The sequence below is a fragment of the Microplitis demolitor genome, chromosome 5 (genome assembly GCF_026212275.2).
Source record: "Microplitis demolitor isolate Queensland-Clemson2020A chromosome 5, iyMicDemo2.1a, whole genome shotgun sequence".
Classification (NCBI taxonomy): domain Eukaryota; kingdom Metazoa; phylum Arthropoda; class Insecta; order Hymenoptera; family Braconidae; genus Microplitis; species Microplitis demolitor.
Genome location: NC_068549.1, coordinates 13,145,432 through 13,164,628, shown reverse-complemented (window position 1 = coordinate 13,164,628; position 19,197 = coordinate 13,145,432). Strand labels below are relative to the sequence as shown.

The following is a 19,197-nucleotide window of genomic DNA, read 5'->3' as shown; positions in this document are numbered from 1 at the left end:
CGTCTTAAAGAATATTCTAAATTATTCATAAGCTATTGAACCTTTTAATTATAACATTTAACGAATTATTTATGTCACAAATAAGGTAGCGTAACGTTCACAAGATAAAAATGAAGATTTTTTGAGTTTTTATAAACTATTGTTAAGATAAAATAAAACAAAAAGTTTCATTATTTTATCTAAGAAGTAATTAGCTATGCTGAAGATTGGTTACCTGATATTTAAAAAAAAATTATAGTCTCTTAAAAAATATTTGACAAGACAACAATTTCCCAAATTAAAGAAACTATTCCTTTCTTAATGAATCAATCTTCATTCACATCTGAATTATCTTCCGGTTCTAGAACTTCATTCGATGCTAAGTTTCGTAACACTTTTTGCAGTTTACTGACGCTTTGATAATTAATTTCCGAATTTTCGTTAGACTCTCTTTTTTTACTCTGAATGATGAAGATTTCCTTTTCTATAAATGACCAAACTTGAGCACTTGAAGTTGTGTACTGAGTATTAAGAGCAAAAGAAGCTTTCAAACAAAAATCAACTGCACTAGTAACACTATCACACTTGATTTTTTCATCATTTATGATTGTATAAGCCGCTACAATGTTCTCCAAAGGTCCCACAGCGATAACAAAAGGCTGACGTGTAATTTTATACTTGACACACAAAGTTTCTTGGGTTTTGATTGCATTATCTAATTGATCAATGGTCTGTAAAAGAACAAAAATTAATAACTGTAACAAGACCAAAAAAAAAAAAAAAAAAAAAATATCACTACGTACATTAATCCAAGTTATAAATCCATTAGCTTGTTCAGCATTAGATGGTCTCCACGCTTTTTTTACACCTACTTTCATTGATACTGGCTTCAATAAATAAGGCAACACTTGCCAAGCTAAAACTTCACGTGGTACTTGGTCAGTAGTAATAAAAAAATTCGTACACACTTTTTTAGATTTTGCGATTTGCAAAATTTGTTTGTGCAGTATCGGCCACCTATTCAATAATGCTTTAGGATCGGCAATGTCTAATAACTTAAAATCTAACTCTAACAATTCTTTCGCGAATGGTGTTCTGAGTTGCATATAATTTTCAAAGTAAAGGAAAATAGTATCAATGTTATCTCTTCGATACTCGTGAGTTTTTTCCCACAGATATAAAATTGTCTTTTTATCATCTAAAGACACGTTGGCTAATTGACGAATAAATACTTGACTGGATTCCACCAACTTCTGTTTTTTTTCTGATGCTTCTTTTACTTTTAATTTTTTAAATGTTGACCTATACTTGCTGGCAGTGTTAGTGATTCGGTTATATAATTTACCAGAAGGAGCTTTACGTTTATGGCCAAGTTGGTACCAATCTGTTACATTTTCATCAGGCCAAATAGCTTGAATTTCTTTTCTCCAGATTAAATATTGTTCTTTTGTTCCACTGCAATAAAAATAAAATATTTAAAATATCTAGAAATGCAAATTGCTAGCAGTTATTGTTTTTCAAAATTAATTAAAGAAGTTAAGGAAAGAGGCTGATGAATAAAAACTAATTATTTTAATAGCTTTTCGAGCTAAAAAGAAGTTCAATTTGATAAACTGAAAAAAAACAATACTGTTTTCAAGTTTCTGCGTGTTTGAATCCTCCCGAGTGTATATTTGTTCCATCATAGTAAAAATATACTCCAAGCAAGAAACATTTTCTTGATTTAAGAATTTTTATACTTATTTTAAGAAAATATTCTTGGTTGGAGTACATTATTACTAAGATTAAACAAATAATTTTCTCGGGAGGATTAAAACACGCAGATACTTGAAAACAGTATTTTTTTTTCAGTGTACGACTCTCCAAGAATACAAAAAGTTGAAAGTAATCATTGAGGATCCCTAGACAGCATTCAAGTTGAAATGACTGTTTTACGACGTCTTCTTGAAGGTGTCATTTTTAAGAACTCATAATTAATATTTCTTAAAGACTCCATAAATAAGACAGCAGTCTTGTGACTCATCAAGACGTCATTTTGCTATCTGGGTTCCCGAATTTTTAGGAAATCGACGATTTTCTTAGTGGAAAGTTGAAGAAGGTTTTGTACTACTTACTATATTCCTTTATTCTGAGATATTATATGATCCCCAATAATCTTCGCTAACTCGTCAGCATTCTCGGTTAAATGTGACTGATCAAGAATGCATTTTCCTTGGACTGATGACTTTAAAAGACTTTTCAATTGATTTCCAGGCACATATGCAATTTCTACTGGTGCCCTTGGTTCCTATAAAAACAATGTAAATTTAATTTTTATTTCTTCTATCAGCTAAAATAAAGTGTAAGCCTTTAGTAAAAACATTAATGATATTTGTCATAACAGATACGTACAAGCTCTTTTAATAACTGCTTCCTATTAAGTATAAATCGATGACGATCTCCATAAAGAGGAATGAGTTCTTTAATGTGATCATCTGGCATTTGTAGTAATACATCTTTGGTTATTTTTTCTCCTAGTGAAGGTGAATTTGGAAATTTGAAGGATATTTATTACTATCAATAATAATAATAATAATAATAATAATACAAATAATTTATTTGTATTATAAAAGTATTACAAATAAATCTTAAACTCTTGGAAATCAACCCTATACAATATTTAAAACTTGATGAGTAATAAATAGGTGTAATATTATTTATTTTCAAAGACTAATCTGCAAAAGAATTTTTTTTTTTATTTAATATGAAAAAGAACAAAAAATAAGTTCTGTAAAGAATCTATTTTCGAACCAAATTAGTTAAAGAACTGAACGCTGAAGAGCTATATCGATATACTCGAGTAAATTATATTTTTTTTATCAATATATGTTTATTGTTTTCCTACTACTATTAGCATTTTTCTATGATATATAAATAATAAAGTAATCTTTAATAATTTAACAATGTGTACGATTATTGGTAATGTCACAGTTCATAACATAAATGGCACGTGGCCCAATTGGGACGATAGCCAAAAGAAAAAACATAAATTAAAAAAATGAATTAGTATGTCAATAATGGGATTCTTATTAATAATAGAGGCTAATACTTTGCGTTAAAAAAAATACTATTTCTGATTTCATTAAGAACAACTAATAAGTAAGGTAAAAGCCCCTATACCCGCCCAGTACCATTAGTCGTTCACTTAAACTGTTTAAAGCGTTTTTTTCTAATTTTTATAAAAAAAATCTTAACTAAAAAAATTATTATTGATAAAAAATTATTTGTGAGTCTAAATATGTTAAAACATAATGCATCAAATAATTTTATAATAAATTATAATAAATCGGACTGACTATTTCTTATAAAATATATTTTTAAAATTTAATAAGTTTTATACTATGAAAAAATAAAGTGTTGATTGAATAATGGTACGTGACAACTTTCAGTGAGCAACTACGGGTAAACTCAAGGATCTTATTTCAAAAATTTACAGACATCAATTATCAACATTATTCTTCAAGCTAAAATTTTATTCTAATACTAAACACTACAAAAAATAACTATAAAAAAATATGATTATTCATTTTATTTGTTAATTTATATTAAGTGATTTTATCTCACTCCAATGAAAAGTGAGCTGGTATAGGGGCTTTTACCTTATGACCTTATTTTACTAACTTAAATATCAACACCTGGCACTTACGTTCGAAAATATCAACATATTCTTGAAGATTCCATTGAATCAATGTGTTTCTGAGGAAATAAGCCTCATGAGTATCATTTTCGACATAAGATGCAGTTGATGACAATTGATTGGAAGTTGATGCTGCATCAGCAGTTGAAGACGAAGTAGATAGATTTTGGTTGGCCACGTTTAATAAATTTCTCCGTTCAGGATCTGCCATTTTACAGTAAATCCTGTGGAAAAAGTCCATAAAAATTTTATAAAATGTAAACTAATGCATACATAAGACCTCTATTGGATCTCACAGATTTAAGATCTTAAGGGGATCTTATACATACATTTGTCACTATTTTGTAAATTTCAATAAACTTTTTTCACAGAGAAGAATTACAAGATTACGAACTGCAGATCATTTGATATTCTTCAAAAGTGCCAGTAGTAACTTAGCTGTAATTCCAGCTTTTTACTTGTGTCCGCTGAGGAAGTCATTTTTCCCATGAAATTGACATTTACTGACTTGCGGAACGTAAACCAATGAAAGTACACTGGAAACTTTAATAGGATTTCATAGGAAATTATATTCCCTTCAAAAAAAGTCCTATGAGTCAAGTCGCTAAAGTCCATAGTTTCCAAGTTATAGTGACATTAATAATTTTAAAAATTAAATATCAATTGTCATTTTTTTTTTTTTTTTATTATATTTTCCAAATTATTGAAATGACTATAGCTCGGAAACTATGGGCTCTGATGACTTGACTCATAAAACTTTTTTTGAGGGGAATGAAATTTCCTATAAAATTCTCGTTAACATTTTTAGTGTGCATTAATTGGTTAACTTTTTGCAAGCCAGTAAAGGTCAACTTCAAAGGAAAAATAACTTCCGCAACGGACACAAGTGAAACAGCTGAAATGACAGCCAAGTTACTACGGTCACTTTTGAAAAACACCAAATGCCTTACAATTTGAGACCAAAACCGCGTCGATATCATAAAACGCAGCTGAGTATTAGAGAGTTAAAAAAAAATTCATTTAATTTACGTGTATTTTAAATGGGAAATCTTTGAAATCAAATGAAAAGTACTGGATTAGAATTAAAAGCTCAAAATTGGCAGAAATTTTTGTTTTAGCATAAAAAACAATATTTTGCTTGATGAGCAGCAAAAAATATACTTTCGCCGAATACGAAACACCCTATTATATAAATATTTATATGTTCATTAAAATTTATAAAACTTATAATACCTTTGTCATAAATACCTTAAAACATTCTAGCTCTACAAAGTCAAGTGACTTTTGTATTAATTAATAGTAAATTTTGATAATAAATTCGAAACAAGTAAAATTTCAAAACATAAGAACTTTGAAACGTTATTCACGGACTAACTGGGCTGAATGTCGACCGGCGTCTAGCCTACTACTGAAACAAACCGAAGTTATAAACCAGGAGCGTATCATGTGATGGCACGACGGTAATATTTCTATGACATTAAAAATCCAGAGAAAAATTCTTTACGCAAATTTTTATCGATTTTAAATATGTTTGGTAGTTGTTTCGAGAAATATTTTTTTATATTTTTATTAATTTTGAATTTAATAAGCATAATATGATTTAATAATTTAATAATAAATTGAATGGTGTAAGTAATTCTATAGTTTTTTTTTCTGACATAATGTACACAGTTTATAATAAAATATTATTTAGAATATTTTTTAAGTCGTCGTTGCGTCAAAAATTACCACAGGAACGTTCTCGGCACTTGTGAATCTTAGCCTGTCACCAAAGACTCGGATCGAGTATGCACGCGTGACTGATACTCGTGATCGTAAGCGGCGAAGTTACAAAATTAACAAATTTTTAACGTTGAACAAAATATTATTTAAAAATTATACTATTTCAATGCGCAAAATATTCAATTTTTCAAATACGATCTGTGATACTTGTAAAAATAGGCAAGATATCACAATGACAACAATAGTGTCGCAATCGTAAAAGCAGCAAAAGCAGTTCCTCTTAACAAACCGGATGTTAACAGTACCAGCGACACTACTGTGATGCGATGCGAGCGGGAATTTTAAGTAACATGGCGTCGCGACGTTAATACCTTTTACGTTCTTTTAAGTTATTTTTTTCTATCAATTTAATTTTATACATCTATTTAATTCAAGAAAAAATAATATAATCATATAGGAAATAAAAGCGAGTTAATAAAAAATGTTTTCCAGTATTATTCTGTTATGATAAATTGTGAATTTTTGAAACAAAATTTAACCCTTTTTCAATTAAAATTTTAGTAATTGTAAACCAACAACATTGCGCGAAACAATCAAATTTCTATACAAAAATTAATAAATCACCAATTATTTATTCTCAATATCACAATTGCAGCTTTCGTAAAGAAAAAATTTATTTCATTAAATGCGTTTAATATCGAGAATTTTCTTAAAAACAAAAGAAAAACTGCGTCTTTCCGCGACACTACTAATATGTCAGCAAAGAAAGCGCAAGCGACCTTACACCAATGAAATTAGCGGGCTTTGTATTTGTGTAGACTAAATTTATTCCGTTATTATTAATTATTTTGGTTCCCACTGACAAACGAAGATTCAAACGCAATTTTAAAATTGCGTGTATCGAATAAGATAATAAAGAACGGATTTATATAACTATATAAATATATATATATATACATACATGTGTATGAATATGAATGTTGATCAAAATTTATAAAAATTAAAATACCTTTGTCATAAATACCTCAAAATATTGTAGTTCTACAAAATCAAGTGACTTTTGTATCAATTAATAGTAAATTTTGATAATAAATTCAACACAAGTAAAATTTTGAAACATAAGAACTTTGAAACGTTATTCACGGACTTACTGGGCTGAATGTCGACCGGCGTCTAGCCTACTACTGAAACAAACCGAAGTTATAAACCAGGAGCGTATCATGTGATGGCACGACGATAATATTTCTTCGACATTAAAAAGCGAGAGAAAAATTCTTAACACAAATTTTTAACGATTTTACATATGTTTGGTAGTTTTTTCGAGAAATATTTTTTTCATATTTTTATTAATTTTGAATTTAATTAGCATAATATTATTTAAGAATTTAATAATAAATTGAATGGTGTAAGTAATTCTATAGTTTTTTTTTCTGACATAATGTACACAGTTTATAATAAAATCTTATTTGGAATATTTTTTAAGTCGTCGTTGCGTCAAAAATTACTATAGGAACGTTCTCGGCACTTGTGTATCTTAGCCTGTCACCAAAGACTCGGATCGAGTATGCACGCGTGACTGATACTCGTGATCGTAAGCGGCGAAGTTACAAAATTAACAAATTTTTAACGTTGAACAAAATATTATTTAAAAATTATACTATTTCAATGCGCAAAATATTCAATTTTTCAAATACGATCTGTGATACTTGTAAAAATAGGCAAGATATCACAATGACAACAATAGTGTCGCAATCGTAAAAGCAGCAAAAGCAGTTCCTCTCAACAAACCGGATGTTAACAGTACCAGCGACACTACTGTGATGCGATGCGAGCGGGAATTTTAAGTAACATGGCGTCGCGACGTTAATACCTTTTACGTTCTTTTAAGTTATTTTTTTCTATCAATTTAATTTTATACATCTATTTAATTCAAGAAAAAATAATATAATCATATAGGAAATAAAAGCGAGTTAATAAAAAATGTTTTCCAGTATTATTCTGTTATGATAAATTGTGAATTTTTGGAACAAAATTTAACCCTTTTTCAATTAAAATTTTAGTAATTGTAAACCAACAACATTGCGCGAAACGATCAAATTTCTATACAAAAATTAATAAATCACCAATTATTTATTCTCAATATCACAATCGCAGCTTTCGTAAAGAAAAAATTTATTTCATTAAATGCGTTTAATATCGAGAATTTTCTTAAAAACAAAAGAAGAACTGCGTCTTTCCGCGACACTACTAATATGTCAGCAAAGAAAGCGCAAGCGACCTTACACCAATGAAATTAGCGGGCTTTGTATTTGTGTAGACTAAATTTATTCCGTTATTATTAATTATTTTGGTTCCCACTGACAAACGATGATTCAAACGCAATTTTAAAATTGCGTGTATCGAATAAGATAATAAAGAACGGATTTATATAACTATATAAATATATATATATACATACATATGTATGAATATGAATGTTGATCAAAATTTATAAAAATTAAAATACCTTTGTCATAAATACCTCAAAATATTGTAGTTCTACAAAATCAAGAGACTTTTGTATCAATTAATAGTAAATTTTGATAATAAATTCAACACAAGTAAAATTTTAAAACATAAGAACTTTGAAACGTTATTCACGGACTAACCAAGCTAAATGTCGACCGGCGTCTGGTTTACTACTGAAACAAACCGAAGTTATAAACCAGGAGCGTATCATGTGATGGCACGACGATAATATTTCTTCGACATTAAAAAGCGAGAGAAAAATTCTTAACACAAATTTTTAACGATTTAACATATGTTTGGTAGTTTTTTCGAGAAATATTTTTTTCATATTTTTATTAATTTTGAATTTAATTAGCATAATATTATTTAAGAATTTAATAATAAATTAAATGGCGTAAGTAAATGTATAGTTTTTTTTTCTGACATTATGTACACAGTTTAGAATAAAATCTTATTTGGAATATTTTTTAAGTCGTCGTTGCGTCAAAAATTACTATAGGAACGTTCTCGGCACTTGTGTATCTTAGCCTGTCACCAAAGACTCGGATCGAGTATGCACGCGTGACTGATACTCGTGATCGTAAGCGGCGAAGTTACAAAATTAACAAATTTTTAACGTTGAACAAAATATTATTTAAAAATTATACTATTTCAATGCGCAAAATATTCAATTTTTCAAATACGATCTGTGATACTTGTAAAAATAGGCAAGATATCACAATGACAACAATAGTGTCGCAATCGTAAAATCAGCAAAAGCAGTTCCTCTCAACAAACCGGATGTTAACAGTACCAGCGACACTACTGTGATGCGATGCGAGCGGGAATTTTAAGTAACATGGCGTCGCGACGTTAATACCTTTTACGTTCTTTTAAGTAATTTTTTTTTATCAATATAATTTTATACATCTATTTAATTAAAAAAAAAAAAAAATGTTTTTCATCATTGATTGAGTACAAAACTATCCTTAAAATAGGAGTCCACTCTATTTCACTACTTCAAATCTCCACGACAAAGACAGTACTATTTTATCATAAAGAATTGTGAATTTTTGAACCAAAGTTTAACCCTTTTTTAAATTCCAATTTTAGTAATTTTAAACCAACAACATTGCGCGAAACGATCAAATTTCTATACAAAAATTAATGAATCACCAATTATTTATTCTCAATATCACAATTGCAGCTTTCGTAAAGAAAAAATTTATTTCATTAAATGCGTTTAATATTGAGAATTTTCTTAAAAACAAAAGAAAAACTGCGTCTTTCCGCGACACTACTAATATGTCAGCAAAGAAAGCGCAAGCGACCTTACACCAATGAAATTAGCGGGCTTTGTATTTGTGTAGACTAAATTTATTCCGTTATTATTAATTATTTTGGTTCCCACTGACAAACGATGATTCAAACGCAATTTTAAAATTGCGTGTATCGAATAAATAATAAAGAACGGATTTATATAACTATATAAATATATATATATACATACATATGTATGAATATGAATGTTGATCAAAATTTATAAAAATTAAAATACCTTTGTCATAAATACCTCAAAATATTGTAGTTCTACAAAATCAAGTGACTTTTGTATCAATTAATAGTAAATTTTGATAATAAATTCAACACAAGTAAAATTTTGAAACATAAGAACTTTGAAACGTTATTCACGGACTTACTGGGCTGAATGTCGACCGGCGTCTAGCCTACTACTGAAACAAACCGAAGTTATAAACCAGGAGCGTATCATGTGATGGCACGACGATAATATTTCTTCGACATTAAAAAGCGAGAGAAAAATTCTTAACACAAATTTTTAACGATTTTACATATGTTTGGTAGTTTTTTCGAGAAATATTTTTTTCATATTTTTATTAATTTTGAATTTAATTAGCATAATATTATTTAAGAATTTAATAATAAATTAAATGGCGTAAGTAAATGTATAGTTTTTTTTTCTGACATTATGTACACAGTTTAGAATAAAATCTTATTTGGAATATTTTTTAAGTCGTCGTTGCGTCAAAAATTACTATAGGAACGTTCTCGGCACTTGTGTATCTTAGCCTGTCACCAAAGACTCTGATCGAGTATGCACCCTGGACTGATTCCTAATTAGTTTATTTATTATCGAGAAAATGTTATTTGTTGACTATAAATATGAGCGTAAGTTATGATACTGAAGTTAGACGACGTCTAATAATTTTAGTATTTTTTCAAAAACTATAAATTTAAAAAAAAAAAAAACATTTTCAATAATTGCACTTATAGTTCTTTTAATTTTCTACATGTGTGTTTTTTTTTTTTTTTTTTTTTTTTTTTTTTTTTTTTTAATGAAATGGTTGAAAAAAAATTTCAAAATTTTTTAATTGTCTGCTAACTTCAGGATCATGTGTAAGTTATCAATAAAACTTGACTGATCTATATTATATCGAAATGTAGATAATTGGAAAGAGTTTTTCTTTATATCAATTTATTTTTATTATAAGTATTTAATAAAATTACGTACCTTATTGTAGATTAATGATTAAGTTTTAATATTGGCACTTTGCATTCACTCTAACTATTGAAATTGCGCGCGTTAGATTTTACAGATTCACAGCGTTTCCAGAGTTACCAATGCGTTCACGCATGCGTCACTTTTTGGCTGATCTCACGGTAGAGAATAATAGTTATAGTAGCTTGTGCTTTCGTTTTGTAAGGAGGTTATCTACAAATGTAATTTAAGATTCTTAATTTTTCTTATTAAAAAGTAATATAAACATTTTATTATGGAACTCTGTCCAGAAGATATGGACTTAAACGTCATATTAGACAATTATATTCGTCGTGATCAGGAAAAATCAATTGTCAAGGATAAGTTATCTGCAATGAAATTAAAAATATCAAATGTTTTACCTGCTTGTTACCGAAGACCACTTGGTGAAAAACGGTATTTCCTACCGATTGAAAAACCAAATCTTCGAGAGTATCCGAAACTCAAAAATGATAAAGGCGAGTTTATTTTAAATTTAATTTTGACTCCTTTACCGCTGAATGTGACTCAAGCGGAGATTGAGTACTTACTCCGTAATACTAGAGTATCTTATGAATCAGTGAGAGTTATTAAACGTCATAAAAGAGCTATGGCGTTTGTAAAAGTAAAAAATTTACGTGCTTCTCTTCGATTTCAACTTAACGGAAGAGAATGTGTATACATATTAAGAAATTCGTTTATTGCCCGAGTTATACCAGCGCATATACAAACAGAGTCTTCAACTTTGACTCCAGTCATCGGTCGACTAAATGATGAAGATAAGTTCAGCACGATACCTGAACCAGCCTTTAGTAAAATTGTAAACTATCTGGAATTTAAAGATCAAGTATCTCTTATGCTAACCTCAAAATTTTTGACCGATAAAATTTGGAAAGTCAAAAAAAATTTAGAAGTTATCGCTAACAATCATAAAAATACGCAATGTATTCCATTTTATGTATTGCAGTACTATTTATCCCCGTTCAACGCAGGTTTAATGTATTATTTTGAGAAAATATTATTGTCTGATCCAATCCAGTGTCAACAATTGAACATGGATTTGTCGCCATTGATAATTCCAAAATATAAAAATTGTAGCACGTTAACAGAACTTGATTTATCAGCGGTTAAAATCTCATCAATGGCAATCGAAGATTTAAAAAATTTCTCTAATTTAACTTCACTGAAAATTGGAGCTACTAATGGGTCTTGCGATTATCAAATAAAAAGCTTATTTAAATATACGTCAACGAAAAATACACTTATCACATTTGGTGTTTATAACAATATATATTTTTGTGGATCATCACTTGCAAGCAGTACAGCATTGAATATAAAAAATTTATTCTTGGTTTATTGCCTGAAACTTCATCTCAGAGAAATACAGAAGGTATATAAATTAAAAAAATATTTACATATTAAAATGAGTTCTGTTAGTCTCAGAAATTGAATAAATTCAAACCAACCTTACATTTTTTGCTTATAGTTTATCACCAGTTGTAAAACATTAGATGTCCTACGCATTGAGAGATGCTCACATGTCGATAACACCCATTGTTTTTCTCAGTTGTTTCAAAATTTGGAAAATTCCGAATTAAAAAGAATTGAACTAATAAATAGCTCAACTCATGTTCACCACTATTTTGGTTTTCAATTCCCATATTGGGAAAATCCTGCTATAAATTTAAAACATTTATCTATCACCGGTTTTGACAGGATCGATCCAGGTGTTATTGATGTAATAATAAAAAACTGTCCTATTCTAGAGGAATTGAATATAATTGGTTTGTACTAATATGTATAATAGTAGTGTTTTAAGTTGTAAAATTATTCACGACAATGAATTAAAATTTATCTTTACATTTTAGATTTCGATTTACAAAAATATTCTATCGAATTTTCATTAGCGAATAACTTGAAAAGCATAAGCTTGGTAAATGTAATTAACATCAATAAAGACTTTTGGAAAACCAAAATGCCAGCTGTGGAATTAGCTTGCTTCAGATTAAAACACATATCATGCAATGACATATCGTTATTTATTAAAGAAAATGCAGATAGTCTGGTTGAGATCAATGTGCTTGAAAACTCTCTATATAATCTTGCAATGTTAAGTGACATGGAAGCACAAGAAAATTTATATACATGGAAAAATCCAGTAAAAGTAATTGTAGCTAATAAATTTATATATAAATTGCAAAAATCAAGGTCATACTTATATAAAAATATTTTCCCTGTGAACCCGTTGGTAAAATTCGTAAATAAATCGTCATTATATCAGGTAAAATATATTTGACTCAAAATTAAGTAATATGTGCATTGAAATGTAATAAATTTCATTTATATTTTTGTAGGAATTGAAATTATCACCAAAAACACTCATCGAGTATAAGCGATTTTATCCTTAGCGTCTGTTAAAGTAAACTCTTCATTCCAATAAATCTTTACTCGTAGGTTATGATATAATGAAAACTTATTTTATTTATATTTTTTTAATTATAATAAAATTTATTATGTAATGATTTTATTTCTTTTTCTTGTAAGAAATTCATTTTTTTTTTGTTCAGGGAAATTAGAATAAGTCTACATAAATATTTAAACAGGAAATAATATCTGTTGTTAGTGGCTTGTAAATTATTCAAAAAGTAAAAAAAACATTTTTTTTGGATTGTCCTTTTTTTTTTACATAACTCATAAACCACTTGACTGATTTGTCTAATATGATCGAAGTACCTAATGGTTGATAATACCACAAGAACTAAATTCACGTACAAACGAAGTTCGCCAATAATTAGCGAAGATTACTGAACGATTACCGTCCGATGCAGAGTAAAAATTATAGAAATTGAAAGTGAATTTCATTGGAATAACGAATTAATTTTCACCAACACTCATTGACGTTCGTGGAATAAACATATCATCGAATAAGACATTTCTTAAAGTATTTTTAAGATTTCTGGATGAATGAATTTTTTTAAAGGATGTAATAGATACTTTGATATTCAAAAAAAAGTAATTGGAAAATAAGTTTGAAAAAATTTTTGTCGTTCAATTATTATTCGATATTTCAAAAACGAATGAGCCGATTGAGATCTGCGACACGGCATTTAAAAGGGTTGATTGAGACTTAGATCTGATTAGTTTTTGGATTTGGTCGTTTTAATCATTTTAAAGATATTTCAAAAATAAAAATTAAAAAAAAATTTTACTTTTTCGTTTTTTTAAAAAAACTTTTAAATGGTCCATTCAATTGATTTTTAATTTCTGTTCCGAACGGTGCACACCGCTTTAAAACTTATCTGAGATTCTAAAATAAAGCAGTCAATTTTCAAATTCTTTTATCCTATAAAATTGGATCAAATCTTCTAGAACGCTCAATAGAAATTGATATTTGTTAAATAAATATCGATTTTTAAGTATCTTGGAGTCCTAAAATAAAACCGATAAAAAAAAATTAAATAAAAACTTATGGTGTTTGTATTTTCAACTCTTAAAGTCACGAAAATGAGCCATGATTTAAAGTTTTGAGTCCGAGGGGCTTAATGTGGAGATCGTCATATTTTATAGTTCAAAGAGCTTAAGACAGAAACGTATTATTTACTGAGTTCGTAGAGCTCAATAACAAACATATACATACAATTTGAAGCGTTTTGAGCCATTAAGTTATGCTCATTCTAATAATCTAATAATTGGACTCTGATAAGCGACAGTTTATTATGTTTCAGACAAATCAGAAGTGCTTCACACTCATTCTCAACAGAGCCCACTTATTACAGTAATTAGAAATCGTTTCCTTGGGAAGCTATGATAATATAGTATAGTTAATGATTATATCAGTAGTAAAAGGAACTAAATATATACAGTTATATAAACCGACAACTATGCTATTAGTTAAATCAACTATTAAAATTATTTTGTTTTACTATTTAATATTAAATAAATCAAAATGGTTGCAGGTACTAATTTCTGTTTTGCATTACACTGAAGCAGTTGTACATTATTTAAATATAAATATATTGTTAGAGTTACTACATGTTGACAGTCCTCATAACTATATTTTCCTTTGAATTTGTTTTTATACTCGATGGTTAGTCAGCAGAAATATCCTACAATTGTTAAATAAACTTGAAATTGACTGTTTAGGGAACTAAGATGAAATAGTACAGTTGATGCTTTTATCAGTAGTAAAAGGAACTAAATACATACAGTTATATAAACCGACAACTATGCTATTAGTTAAATCAACTATTGAAATTATTTTTTCCAACTATTTAATATTAAATGAATCAAAATAGTTGCAAGTACTTATTTCTTTGTTGCATTACACTGAAGCAGTTGTACATTATTTAAATATAAATATATTGTTAGAGTTACTACATGTTGACAGTCCTCATAACTATATTTTCCTTTGAATTTGTTTTTATACTCGATGGTTAGTCAGCAGAAATATCCTACAATTGTTAAATAAACTTGAAATTGACTGTTAAGGGAACTAAGATGAAATAGTACAGTTGATACTTTTATCAGTAGTAAAAGGAACTAAATACATACAGTTATATAAACCGACAACTATGCTATTAGTTAAATCAACTATTGAAATTATTTTTTCCAACTATTTAATATTAAATGAATCAAAATAGTTGCAAGTACTTATTTCTTTGTTGCATTACACTGAAGCAGTTGTACATTATTTAAATATAAATATATTGTTAGAGTTACTACATGTTGACAGTCCTCATAACTATATTTTCCTTTGAATTTGTTTTTATACTCGATGGTTAGTCAGCAGAAATATCCTACAATTGTTAAATAAACTTGAAATTGACTGTTAAGGGAACTAAGATGAAATAGTACAGTTGATACTTTTATCAGTAGTAAAAGGAACTAAATACATACAGTTATATAAACCGACAACTATGCTATTAGTTAAATCAACTATTAAAATTATTTTTTTCAACTATTTAATATTAAATAAATCAAAATAGTTGCAGGTACTTATTTCTTTGTTGCATTACACTGAAGCAGTTGTACATTATTTAAATATAAATATATTGTTAGAGTTACTACATGTTGACAGTCCTCATAACTATATTTTCCTTTGAATTTGTTTTTATACTCGATGGTTAGTCAGCAGAAATATCCTACAATTGTTAAATAAACTTGAAATTGACTGTTTAGGGAACTAAGATGAAATAGTACAGTTGATACTTTTATCAGTAGTAAAAGGAACTAAACAAATTATATTGTATGAGACGACAACTAAACTCTTAATCGAGTCAACTATTGAGATTATTTATACGAACTATCACACAGTCACTAAGCTAACATAGTTACTGTAACTAGTTCATGTTAATCGAGTTAATGATAAAGGTTATATTGTGTTCACTACTAAGCCTTGTTTTAAAAAATTGCAGTTTTGTAGTGACCATAATAAGGCAAAAATAGTTTCATAAGTTTAGTTAATGTAACTATTTTTTTGTGCTGATTCACACTAGTGCATAGTTCCAGTAACATTAAAAATTGGTTAGGGCCACTATTTTTCCATATCTGACGCTGATTAGTTAAGGCTACTAAGCACTTTTCTCTCAGTGTAGGGTCTAGAAATTTTTATAGTATCCTTCTTTCCTCTTAAGAATAGAATTAAGTTACAATAATAAGGATGCATATATTTATTTGAAACTTTGATATTTTTATTATCACCGGAAATAATTTCTTGAGTTATTTAAATAGCACTTTAGTATATATAAAATAAAGAAAGTAAAGAGAATATCTCTATATTTTGTTGATCCGTATGAATATAGATAAAGTATTGTTTTATGGTGTTTTGCTCCACTACAAATTTATTTCAAATCTTTTTCTCACAAAGCGAGGAATCCATTATATTCCATCGTAGGAACATAGTGGAAGTAAAAACTCCATAAAAGAAGCATACAGAAAAAAAAATTATTATTTTCAAAGTTTCAAACCAACTGTTAATTTACATTTATATATTTTATCAGTTTATTGTGCATGTGATTGAGGTTGATCATAAATTATTTTTACTAACATTTAGCTATATACATATCTAGATATATACATTTCTATAGTTCCCCAAATAGCGATAAAAGTTTTAAGAAAAGAAACTTTTCGTTGAAGAAAAAAATTTTTTTTTTATTTTAAAGATTAAGGGATCTGATTTTGCAGCAAGGTAGCTATTGACCGTTAAGTAACGAGGAATTCGTTTTAATTCATCTATTTCACAAATTAATTCGTCGGAAAAAAATAATAATACGAATTTCGAGTAGAAAAAGTAATGTAGCCCTTTTAAAATATTATAGAAAATTTTCAAATTTTAATTAACATATAAAGAGGTTTGTTTCCTTTTTCTCGGTTTATTATAATAATAAATAAAATTCAAAATAAGTAAAAAGTATTCATATAAGATATATATCTATATTTACGCAGTTAAATAACTATTCAAAAGTTACTGCAGTCTTATCGCAGGAAGTATCTTATTACGATGACTCAAGATTCTGAGAGAAAAAAAAAATTATTTAAACAAAACCCGTAATGCAATATAATAATAAAATAAAAGAGAAAAATAATAATATAGATCAAATAATTATAAATTATTTTCATATTTATATCATCTTACGCGCGTCAGCATTTTAATAAATAAAATAAATTATCTTAGGTTTATATCTACTCTGCAGTTGGAGCTGTGTGAACATTTTCGGTTACTGTAGCTAAGTATTGAAATTCAATATTTAAACTTTCAGTTTAATGAGAAATAAGAACAAAGAATTATTTGTGTAATCAGCGTAACGTATTTATTTTCGTGGGAGTCTTTGAAAGAAAAAAAAATAAGTAATAATAATAAAATAAATCTAGTTACAAAACTTTCACTTTTATATTTTGGATATTTTCGGTTCTTAGAAATATTTATTTTAGAAAATAAAATATATTTTATTTTATTAGTTTGAAACCTGAAGAGCATATTTAAAACAGATTTGTGCAGCTAGAACAGGATAGCCAGCATAGGCTCGATTTTTTGACCTCCGGTACTTGAGTAGTACAAAGGACTCGTTAGGTTTTCATACCGTATAGCCAAATATTACGATCGTAGCTTAAACGAAAACACGTGTTTCACGGAGGACAATACGGAGCGTTAAATCTTATAACAAATAATTCAAACATTATAGTTGGACCTTCGACAAACTATATTTGAACCATTTCATGTTTTTATTATAGGAAATTTCGTTTCAAATGAAAAAATAAATAAATAAATAAAAAGAAAAAAAAAAAGAAATAAAAAATTTTTATGCTTCATTCAATAAAAGAATTAAAATAAACTCAAGCTGTCAATCATAAAATTATAAAAACATAAATAAATTCTATTTCTATTTCTCGTATGATTCGGAAAAAAAAGAAAAAATTCAAAAAAAAAAAAACCCTAATAAAAGGAAGTTTTTAGATTATGACAATAAACTTAAAATAAAATTTATTTCAAAAATTTAATTTTTACAAAAGTTTTTCTTTTTGAGGAATAGTTTTACCCAAGGGTAATATCTTTAAGAATAAGTTAGTTTCTACCAGCAAGTGAATAAAATAATATATATATATATATATATATATATATATATATATATATATATATATATATATATATCTATATTTGCCCTTTTAAAGATAAGCATATTGCTTTACGGTTATACAACGTTTAGGCTTCATCACGTCAAAATTGTCCTTTGACCGACCCAGGTACCTACGGTCATAAAAATCCAGGACAAATTGCTTTACCTTTCTTCCAGGAGAAAACGTATATTTTAAACTCATGCTTAATGTTATTTTAAAACTGAACAAAATATTTACTAAAAATTAGAAGAAAATATTATTTTTATTTTGACTCAAACATCTACGGAAGATAAAATTTTTCCAATTTGACAAGATATTTTAATAACATTTAGTTGACTATTTACTTTAAACCTATGAATTTCAATATTTAATTAGCTAAAGTACAGAATAAAAAAAAAATAAAAGGAAAAAATAAATAAGTAAATTTATAAAAAGTATTTATAGTTATATATTACGTATATATATAGTTGTAACTGCGCATCAAAATACCACTTCTGAGTTATTAACTCTTTTCTCTAACTGAGAACAAAAGTGATCGTTTTGTTGACTCTAAGCATTTAAAGGGGTTATTAAGAATAAATAATTTAGGTTTAGTTTAACGATAAATAGATATGTCCGAGGCAGAGGTCCATCGTTTAAGAGCGGAGGTAGAGCGTCAAAGGCGTGAACTTGAACGTCAAAGGCAATAGCTGGCGGCCGCCGCCACTGCGAATAACGCTGCGAATAATACTTTAAATAATACACTCAACAATGCGAACCTCACCGTTAACATAGATCCTATCGATCGATTTTATACCCCGGCAAAAGATTTTGCTGCTACGGTTCCCATTTTCTCAAGAGATGGTAAGATAACATACGAAAAATTTGATCGAGCGGTCACACAACAACTTCCTCTACTGCCCAAAAATAATCAGGAATTATACGTGGGTCACTTGGTAAATAGAATAACAGGGCGAGCAAGACTTTATCTAGAATCAAAAGACTTGACTGCTGTAAACCAGGTTTTAGAACTTCTCAGAAAAGAATTTAGGCCTCTTAATCCTATCAGATATCTAAGGAGGGAGCTAGCGCGGTGCCAACGGGAGCGTGAGGAATCTATTGAAGAGTTTTATCATCGTTTAAAAGACATTTTATCGAGCTTGGATGCTATCAAAAATAAAGAACCGAACGGATCCGCAACTTA

General features: G+C 28.1%; 2 protein-coding genes across 2 annotated transcripts; one reads left to right on the top strand and one right to left on the bottom strand.

The window, feature by feature from the left end:
* Positions 1-220: 220 nt before the first annotated feature.
* Positions 221-3,866, bottom strand: LOC128667827 (uncharacterized). The gene is made up of 5 exons (XM_053739530.1): positions 3,665-3,866; positions 2,371-2,492; positions 2,094-2,266; positions 783-1,434; positions 221-710 (listed from the first exon to the last, which is right to left on the bottom strand). The coding sequence occupies exons 1-5, from the start codon at positions 3,864-3,866 to the stop codon at positions 306-308; spliced, it is 1,554 nt and encodes a 517-aa protein (XP_053595505.1). The 3' UTR covers positions 221-305.
* Positions 3,867-10,307: 6,441 nt separating this feature from the next.
* Positions 10,308-12,843, top strand: LOC103573867 (uncharacterized). The gene is made up of 4 exons (XM_053739269.1): positions 10,308-11,790; positions 11,887-12,184; positions 12,269-12,681; positions 12,755-12,843. Exons 1-4 carry the CDS (start codon positions 10,657-10,659, stop codon positions 12,806-12,808), a joined length of 1,899 nt encoding a protein of 632 aa, XP_053595244.1. The 5' UTR covers positions 10,308-10,656; the 3' UTR covers positions 12,809-12,843.
* Positions 12,844-19,197: the final 6,354 nt, after the last annotated feature.